The 10,750-nt window shown below is 37.0% G+C and overlaps 1 protein-coding gene across 4 annotated transcripts in view; it reads right to left on the bottom strand.

Moving 5' to 3' along the window:
- Window positions 1–389: 389 nt before the first annotated feature.
- Window positions 390–10,750, bottom strand: part of LOC145994323 (uncharacterized) — a 53,828-nt gene continuing 43,467 nt past the window's right edge. For all 4 annotated transcript variants that reach the window (XM_083130429.1, XM_083130428.1, XM_083130430.1 and 1 more), the window contains one exon: window positions 390–3,106. In XM_083130429.1, the coding sequence (XP_082986555.1) occupies window positions 2,419–3,106 (688 nt within the window). In that variant the 3' untranslated portion in view covers window positions 390–2,418. The remainder of the gene's footprint in view (window positions 3,107–10,750) is intronic.

Below are 10,750 nucleotides of genomic sequence, written 5' to 3'. Positions count from 1 at the left end.
GTTCAGTGCAATTTTTATTCTCTTTGCCTTATGAGTAGAGTATGAGAGCTTCATGCATTGAAACAAAAGTCCAAACAAGCAGACTTGAAAAACGAAGAATGCAAGAGAAAAATTAATAAGAGTTGCCAAGTAATACTTGTACATCTGACTGTGCTAAAGGTAAGGTATCAGAGTTGCTGATTAAACATTAATTATTCTGTCTTTTATCACTTCAGAAAAACTAATTAAAACTAGAGAGATGAAATTGTACACTACTGCATTTATTGATAAGGCACCAAAAAATACATACAATGAGATCAAAATATGTTTCTCACCTGAGCAACACTTCCATGTTGTTGTATACATACATTTATATACATATGGAACTTTTATCTTAAAAAAGGTACAGACAAAAGTTATTTGATAAAATATGATTTGAATGTAAATATATATATATATATATATATTTAAGTCTCAACCTCTTAGAATAGTTAATACAAACTAGAATATTTTTGGATATGTTGAACAAAACAAAACATACACTTAAATTCTTAAATTGTCAATTTTCCATCTGGATACTTGAAATACTATTATGATTTTTATGATTAACAAATTATATGAAAACAGACTAGCACTGGGAAACAAATAAAGAATATGTGGGATCACATAAGCAAGTAACAATTTTACTTTGTACCAAAACCATGGTATTGAAAAAAAAAGTAATTTTTATATCAAAAAGCCAAAAATATGTGCATAGTTTTGTAACCATATAAAGTGCATGTATTAAATTATGTTGCACAATAAAATACATCTTAATTTGTATACTCATGTGACTTGTAGTTTTTCTCCTAAGATATACTTTCTTTCACTAATTTCTTAACACACAATGTAGTGTTTCACAACTAAACACTATTATGCAAATTGCTAATTTGGAAAAGTCAAGAGTTTACAAAATATTAACGCATAGCAAATGTTATACCATGCTCATATTGCACAGATTTCAAACATCACATATTGCATGATTTTCATGCATTTTTCCATGGACATGTGACCGAAAACCCTGTGTAGTATTACAGCCAATGAAATATTTCTAATATTTGAAAGTATCAATATACCTAATACATATCTAATTAATAATATGCAACTGCTTGCCTTTATTCACTTATTTAAGTGTATTGAGACTAATCATTTAACCAGGTATATGCTAAACCATTTTGTTCGGTTTGGTGTAAAATTCAGAACTAAATTTTCATAGAATTCAACAGTTCAACTAAGCTAATTGTGAAATATAAGTTCCAATACACATATATATTTTGATCATACTATGTATTATAATTTCCACTGGTACATTTTACAAAACTATTACAATACTTCTTAATATAAACTTACTTAATTTTAGTATAAAAACTTAATACAGCACCATTTTGTTGTACATTAAAGGATCATGTCAGCTCTCACAAACTGCTGACAAGTGCGAGGTTCCTATATTCAAACAAAATCTTATTTTTGTAATTATTGCAAAATAATATATTTATTCAAAATATTCACAAACACTAAAACATCAAATTATGACAGCCTTAATTAATACTGTGAAACTGGCTGCTTTAAAACAAATACTGAGGAACATTTCAATCTCAACAAAAAGAAGAAGACAAACGATCTTCTTATAGCAACTTTGCAACAAATTCTAGCAATATAATTGCATTATCATTATCACATACATTTCAAAATTATGTCTTTCATATGTGTGTATTATTTTGTATGCTACAAGCCTATAGGCCTACAATTAATCTTAAGCATACTAATCCCCTAAACAACTTGTACTATTATTCCACTGTCTGTCATCCAAACAATTCTCACATCTCAGAATTAAATACGTTAAATCTCACAACAGCATCACATTTCAGAATGTTTGCTAATACTACAAACTAACAAAAACTAGTTTCTAAGATAAGTCAACTTGGTAAACTTTCTGTAATAAAACTCAAAACTTTTTGCACATTTAAAATATAAAAGATAATCTTTTGATGTGGTTTTTAGCATCCACAATGATTATTATAAAGACAAAATAATGGCTGATTACTCAAATACACCATAGACCATTTTACTGTATTACATGAGCATTGTACATGTTATATCACACATTTCCCACATTATCACAGATCTATCAGCATCTAAACAACAAATAGTCAATCATAGTGGACATTTGCATCAAGATATATACATATGTATATTTAAAAGGCACTTGTAAATAAATTATATATAAAAATAATTCACATATAAATGTGAATTCCACTAAGTGGGAAATTCTATCCACAAAAGTTTCTATTGAAAATTGTGCATTCATCTATGAGTTTTTTTATTTTATTAATGGCAGGAATTAACATTGGCTTGAATATTCTTCAAGTTATTCATTCTCCTCAATGCAGTTTTCTTCATTCAGTGTAGTCCATGCACATTTCTGATGTGATTTTCAAGAATTACTTTATTGAAATAGCTCTCACTGCAAATGTGGCATATGAAAGGCATGACAGGATTAAAGCGATAGTTACGAAGCATGTGCAGATTTCTGCTAGCATTCTGCTGGTTCTCAAATTTTCTGCCAAGTATCGGCACAGGTGTGCCACCTCTGGTATCCTTTCTGCGCATAACAGTTTGACACGGTCGCTCTAGGTATTCATTCCCAAAAATCTGTTCTCCTCTGTTGCATGACATCCATGCACTTTCGACTCCATACTGTGGAGAGGCCTGTTGCTGTGGCACAGCTTGCAGATTTGCGTTGCCTTGTTCTGCATTGCAGAAGTCACATTTCTTGTTTCTTCCTAGGGGTCCAATTGGCAAGATATTGCCACAGGATTTGCACCTGAATAACATCTTCCTCTCCTCATTGCTTGAGCTGAATCTATCTGTGCTGGGCTGTCGCCATTTGGAGCCAAAGTTTGGAACAGGTTGAAACTGTTCATTTGTGGGATCATTTCCGTTAATGGCATTAAATCTCTGACTGTTTCTGAGAGCAGCAATCTCTTCAAAGTTGCTGGGCGTGTATTCAGGAAATCCACTGAAGTTTTTCCACTGGTTATTGCATGCTCCATTACCTCTTCTATCTACAACTGTAACAATGCTAGGCCTGTAATAAAATAAAGGGCTCGCTGAAACAAAGGAAAATTCAATAGAATGCTGCACGAGAAGATTATTAACCTTACAGGATAACGAATGTACGCCATGTCCCAAAATGATTATCGGGATTTCAAGTAGTTGGTAAGTTGCAACAAACGAACGTGAATTTTTGCATTGTAGATGTATGATACGAACTGCTGTGGAAGTTTGCTACCCTGAGCGCTCATCAGTTACAGTGCCATAGGTGTATTACAAGATGGCAACTCCCGTGCAGAAGTCCTTGTGTGTCATTGAATTTGCAAGGTGTGGTTCTGCTGTTTCCGTTTAGCGAGCTTTTCGACGGAGATTTGGAAGTGGTCCTCTGCCAGATAAAAACATTCATCGATGGTTTAATAAGTTTCAAACAACTTTTTAAGATTCAACTTATCATTTCAGACATGCTGACCCATGTTTGGGAAGAATTGTACTACCGAATGGATGTGTGCCGTGTCATAAAAGGTGCTCACATTGAACACTTATAAGGTACACTATGTAAACTTGTTGAATTGTTGTTTACTCCCATGTAAGCTTTGCCTTGTACCCCACATATAAGGGAAATTAAACGACTATGAAACACTGTTAATCATTTTGGGACATGCTGTATTTAATTTGAACTGGCTTGAGTAGATATTAGAAATGGAGCAATTGGAATATTAACCGATACTGACAAGCATCAATTTTTTAACACTATTCTACTAACCCAATATTAAATGGAAAATGTTCTGTGGCAACAGTGAATGAGTATCCACCTCTTTAATTAATGCATGTCCAGTACAAGTGCATCAGTTGCAACCACTGACAACATAAGCTTACTGAAAGAGTCTAAGTGACAAAATAGTGTAATGACTACATGCAGGGGTTCCCCAACTTTTTTGGGGCTTGCCCGATGGCACTGTGGTAGCGTCGTCGCCTTGTAATCAAGGGGCCCCAGGTTCGATACTCGGTGAAGGCACATAGTGGTTCGGATTCCACTTGAAACTGTAGGTCCTGCCCTGATTAGCCTTACTGTGCACAAGGTGGACTTAAAACATCAACTCAAACCAAACCAAACTTCTTTTGTTTCACGACACCCTTAGTGTTCAAGATTTTTAGGCAGCACCCAAGTCAGAATGTAGGCCTATCTAACACTTGCAACACTCTGTTAGTGTGGTTAGGTTGCTTGCCTTAAGTTAAAAAATATATATACCGGGTGTCCCAGAAGTCTTTCCCTGATTACAAACTTTATTCATATCCGCTATATGCAGTGTAGAGATGTGAAAGTTGTGCCAAAATGTTGGAAAACTAATCAAGTTTATTTGTTGCAGGTTGTTACATTTTGGCACCACTTTCACATTTCTACTTTGCATATAGCGGTTATAAAGTTTGTAATCAGAGAAAGACTTGTGGGACACCCGGTATATATTTTAAATTCAGAAACATTTTGTATGTAAAAAGTACTAAATAAGCACATATTTGGAACAATGATATCATTGATTGAATTTCAATGAAAATATTGGAACATTTCACGGCAACCCTTTAAACCAGCCAGGGTGCCACGACACACACTTTGGGAACCACTGGACTACAAGAAGAAGGCAGATGGTGATGAAGCAGATTCCACCTCGCTGAAGTGCTCGAAGTGGAATTTCCTAGCTGGAAGGATGGAAGGGTCTGCTTGTATGGATCAACAAGGAGACAACTCAGTAGGTGGGGGATTCTTATGCAATGAAACCAGGCTGGGGAGAGGGGGAATGCTTTATGAAAATTTTCTTAGCTGGGGGATAGCATCCACCCATGATTCTCCTACACTTCGAGCACTGCTGCAGTAAAAAGTGAACAACAGAATCAACCAAATGCATACAAACAAAATATTGATGTGAAATCCATTGAGTTGTTTGTACAATTTTTCTTGACATTTGGATTTGCCTACTTTAGTTTGATGGGTCTTCTATTGTCGAACAGTAACCAGGTGACTGCAATACATTTTGCCTTAGAAATTACGTGTTTTGGAAATTTACTGTACAAAACCAGTTATACCTTTAGATACATAAAAACAATAACAAAATGTTGAAACCATTTATTCAATTACAGGCTATTTATAGAATGTACCAGATTGGCAAAATTGTTGGTAATTTTACCCATAAACCAATATGTCTATTAGCCCTAGGCTAGTTGAGGTAAGAATATTAAAATTGTAACATAGTAAATGATATAAGAGAATAACAACAAATAAATACAAACAGTGTAAATTTTAATACAGAACATGTAGTAAGTAGGTGGAAGAAAATTCAAAATAGAAATAATGAAGAGCCTAATAATTCATATTCTGATGTGAAACAAGTAATATACAGTGCGTCCGGTTGAAAATATACCAATAAGAAATTTGAATAACTTGGCAACCGTTGGTGATAGAAATGTCCGATTACATTTATTTGGAAGAGAGAATCATAGAATTTTATGATAAGCAAAAGAAAATTGCAGTACTCGCCTCAGTATATCTCAATGTGAGCTCCTTTGGTGGCTTGACAAACATCAAGTCGGTACTCAACCTCAATGCATACGTTGTGCAACGTTTGGCATACCACAGATGCACATGCATTGATAATTCTTTATCATAGATCATCCAACCCTTGCACAGGTGTTTGGTAGACAATGGTCTTAACATACCCCCACAAAAAAAGTCCAGAGGAGACAAGTCGGGCGACCTTGGAGGCCATTTAAGAGGACCCCCTCCCAATCCAATTGTCGGGGAAATGGTTTTGTAGGAATTTCTTGACACAACGGGCATAATGCGGGGGGTGTCTCGGAACATATACCCATGAGGTATACAAGGTACAGCATACTGTTCTTACATTTCAAGGTAACTTGCTTCCATAACTGAAGCCCCTACAAAGAAAAAAGGCCCAATTACAGAATCTCATGTCAAAGCACACCCCACATTTAACTTTGGGTTGTCGTGTTCATGCTCAATAACTGCATGTGGATTTTGGGTATGTCAAGACTATTGTCTACCAAACACCTGTGCAAGGGTTGGATGATCTATGAGAAAGATTTATCAATGCATGTGCATCTGTGACACGTCAAACGTTGCACAACGTATGATTGAGGTTGAGTACCGACTTGATGTTTGTCGAGCCACCAGAGGAACTCACATTGAGATCTACTGAGGCGAGTACTGCAAATTTCTTTTGCTTATCATAAAATTATATGATTCCCTCTTCCAAATAAACGTAACCGGATATTTCTATCACCAACGGTTGCCAAGTTATTCAAATTTCTTATTGGTATATTTTCATCCGGACACACTCTATATGCAAATGGTAGAAAGACAGATGGCAAAATTAGAAGATGCAGGCAAAGAGTAAGGCAGATACAAAAAGAAGTGAAAGATAAAAACAGACAATGAAAAACGTATTGAACAATGTTCATGGATATTCTGTGGATCATTTTTAATATGTTTTAGACATTGGAACAGGGATGGAATTTGAACGTTTGTGGGTAGATAAGAAAAGTCTATATTTTGGACTAGAACTGGGCATCATTTGGATATTACTCGCATATTCCTGGACTAGGTTCAGGCATATTAAGGCAGTGCCATGGGAGTAACTTGGGACCTAACTTTTGGGGGGGGGGGATCAAAAAGTTTCCCATCCCATAAAAATGGCATCCAGGACTATTTCGCTAAATAACTGTTATTTGCAAAATCATAAGAATTACTCATTATTTTGTTTCTCATGTCTGATGAGGTTAACAAAAGTACCTTTAACTTGTGAATTTTAATAAATCTGCAATTTAGGGGGAAAGCAGTGTACACACATTTTTATTACATGTACTTCTCTCTTACTAGCTATCTTGTGTTACATAAATCGTTAAATGCAAGCCCACCATAGATAAGAATACATTTTTCTGTCAGAGTGAACGGTTCAGAATGCAAGAATGTGGCCACTTTCACATGTGTAGGAGGTTTTGACGTTCTAAGGTTGGCAACTCTGGAAGTAGTTGCAGTCAACCTGCAACCCTCAGGTACCCATACAATAATGAAAAGTCAGGTATAGTGTTCGAAGCGCATGTAAAAGGACAGGGAAGCCTCCAATGCTCTCTTCAAGTGGCAGAAGCCGAGTACACCACTGCACGGGAAGATGAAGGTTTCTATCCTGTACAAAGGCAAACAACAACAGAAAATGGTTGGGAATAAATTTCCCTTATTATTACATGATCTAACTATTATTCTTTGCAACATGTGTTTCATAATTATCTGAAAAAATATTTTTTTTTTTTATGTTCTAAAAACAGCGAAAATATGAAGCTACAAGTAAAAAATATTTTCATTCAAAATGACTGACCCACTTTTTCATGTTCTCACACTGATCTAACTTTTTTGAATGGTGTCTTCGTAACACTGTAGGATGTAGCATTTACGTAACGTGGATTCATCATGTGGTGCTGCAAATTGTATGTATTGCAACAGGAATTTGATTTTCTTCAGTGGGAGGTGCACTGCAACAAATATTCTACAGGGTGAGGCAAAAGTCAGGCACCACCCTTTTAATTTGAAAACGACTTGATGGAGGGTGATGAAATTCAGATATGGGTAATTGGGGTGGGGCACACTAGATGGTGGCGATCTTGGAATTACATCCAGATTTTCAAATGGGAGGGGGGTCATGTAGCATATCATTTTACATGTGCGTTTTCTCAGATATAAGAATATGCAGTTATTTTCCCCCTAACTTTATGTGGTGAGGATATTTTCACAGTTGAAGTTCATATTTGGGGTAATGTAATGGGTTGTAATTTATTTGTTCCAGGTGATCTAACATGGCTCTAACCCTCCAATAACAGATCAAAATTGTTGTTATAAGTGGGGAGCACAGTGCCAGGGTAATTGCAGATGATTTCAATGTCCGGCATCCAGAGAGAGACGACCCTTTTAAACAAGGGTGAACGGAAGAAAAATAAAATTCAAATTCAAATCTCACATACCACAGTGTTGCATGTAATGCAGAAGTTTAAGGAGATGGGATCCGGGTGCGACAGAGAACATAGTGGATAGCCGACAACTGCTACCGACGAAGAAACAGCAATGGCCAAGAACCCGAAATGCAGTAACTGGCATTTTGCTTCAGTGTGAGGAGTCAGTCAGAGATCCATACTCCGTGTGTTGCATACTAACAAGTGGCATCCCTACAAAATTCAAATGCAGCAATTCTTAACTGAGGATGACCCAGACAGGCAGTTAAAGTTTGCAGACTGGGTTTGGCTCGTTGCAACGAGGATCCCCAGTTCCCGAAAAGTGTTCTGTTTAGCGATGAGGCCATATTCTTTGCGAATGGTGAGGTAAATAAGCAGAATCATCGTTATTGGTCAGATACCAACCCATCGTGGACATATCCTCTTAAGGAAGGTAATGGTGTGATGTGGGATATGGAACACCCGAATTGTGGGACCTGTCTTCATCTAGGGCAACCTGAATGGGGAGAGATATCTGAATATTCTCCAGGAAGATGTGTTCCCCTCACTGATGAACCCAGATGGCAAATTACCAGCCTATTTCCAGCAGGACGGCGCACCTCCGCACTACGTGTTATGTGTCAGGCAGTGGTTGGATGAACAGCTCCCGGGTCACTGGATTGGTCGAAGACGCCAACTGTGTGGCCACCCCGTTCTCCAGATCTTACACCCCTTGACTTTTATATTTGGAGTCATCTTAAAGCAATAGTTTATCAAGAGAAAATCATTGATCTCCGACATCTTCAGCACCGGATCCAACAAGCATGTGACTCTGTCGACCCTGCAGTGTTATTGCGTGTCCATGAGGATTGGCTGAAATGTCTTACGTTGTGTATAGTACAAAAGGGCAACACATAGAGCACATCTTGTAGGATGCCAAATGTAAACTTCAACTGTGAAAATATCCTCACCAAATAAAGTTAGGGGAAAAATAACTGCATGTTCTTATTTCTGAGAAAACACACATGTAAAATGATATGATACATGACCCCTTTCCCATTTGAAAATCTGGATGGCAGCCACTATACACACTAGCCCTATCTGGTGTGCCCCCACCCCAATTACCCATATACAATGTTTCATCGCCCTCCATTAAGTCATTTTCAAATTAAAATGGGAGACTTTTGCCTCACCCTGTACTTAAATCTAAATAATGTAGCAAACAGTTACAACGTCCTTCCTTTGAGCATATTGAGACCTAGCACTTGTGGACGCATATGTAAAGCTGCATTGCAATATTTGTTTCCTGACAAGTGCTGGTGACTTGAGAATGCTGTATCTGCCTTGGCACAAGGTTGACTAAACAACACCAGCAGTAGTGACCGGTATGTTATGGAATCTCTAGTAGGACAGCAATTTACCAATTTACTGCATATTTTGCATATTTTATGCATTAACTCCAAAATATGTATTTACACAAAAAAATTGGAATCTTTATTTTGTCTGGAATGTCGAAAATATGTACATTTTATGTTATTCCCTACATCAGTGGTAGCTCGTGGTCTGGGTCTATGGGTGTGAACCTTGCCGTCGCGTCCAGAAGAAGTGTTCTTATTCCCACTCAATTACTGTATTCCTGCCGTTTCTGCTAATCGCATTTGCAATACAAGTTATGACGCACCTTTCCCTGATAATGATACAATAGCACTTTAGTCATTGTAATGAGGATCCTCGAAACCCTAATCAAATACAAACTAGTTCTTACCAGCACCTTTACAAAAATTATCTCAAATTAGTGGCATAATAGTACATGTTACAGATTCTTGTATGCACTGAATAAAGAATTGGATTTACTCTTCCGTGACAAAAATACAAGATCAAACACTGATTATTTGAAATTTTCGTTGAACTTCCAAATACAAGTCAGAGCGTCTAAATGCACCAATTTCTACGACATTGTGAATGTTTTTAATTCAAACCACTGACAGTTTATGAAACTATTTTTCCAGCATCTGTATCAATGTATTCCACTCATCGCATCTGGCCTTGCATTGTTGAATAAGCTCATCACTACACGCCATGCCCTTTCCCCTTCCTTTCCTGCCCTCCCCTCATTCAGATTTCAATACTTTGCTCAGAACCCCATGAGGTGAGAGAGATCAAAATTTCCCTTGCTGAGAAAAAAATCCCTCGATTTGCAATGATACATGGGTTGTTCTCGACTCCGTCACATGGCAAGGAGTGGAAAAATTGCAACACTACATGATGAAGAAGTAACAGCGCATGTCTGTAACTACTATGTCACAATTCTTTATGCGAAGCGAGTCCAAAAGCCCTTGATCCAAGCCATAAGAGTATTTCTGCTTCCTCTACCTGACGTCGAACACAGTGCAATTTCGATGTGCTGCTGTGTGAACTTCCCAATTACGTTCATGCCCATTCGACACAAGTTACTCAGATAGAAAAGCTGATGTAAGGAAGTAAATGGAAGGTGATATGCCCCGGGAACATTTGCTGTTTTGAAGAAATGGCTTTCAATGAATAAATATAATAAATATCAATTACATTGCAAATTTATTTGGGTGTCCACGTGCGAGTGTGCGAATAGGTAGCAGCCACTACTGCCCTAGATATATGTGTGCTAAAGGTGAAACTATGCATTTTTAAGCAAAATAAGACTTCAAAG

This window comes from Lepisma saccharinum, chromosome 10 (assembly GCF_977018435.1).
Source record: "Lepisma saccharinum chromosome 10, izLepSacc3.1, whole genome shotgun sequence".
Classification (NCBI taxonomy): Eukaryota; Metazoa; Arthropoda; class Insecta; order Zygentoma; family Lepismatidae; genus Lepisma; species Lepisma saccharinum.
Note: the sequence above shows the minus strand (reverse complement) of the source record. Positions and strands in the feature narration are given on the sequence as shown.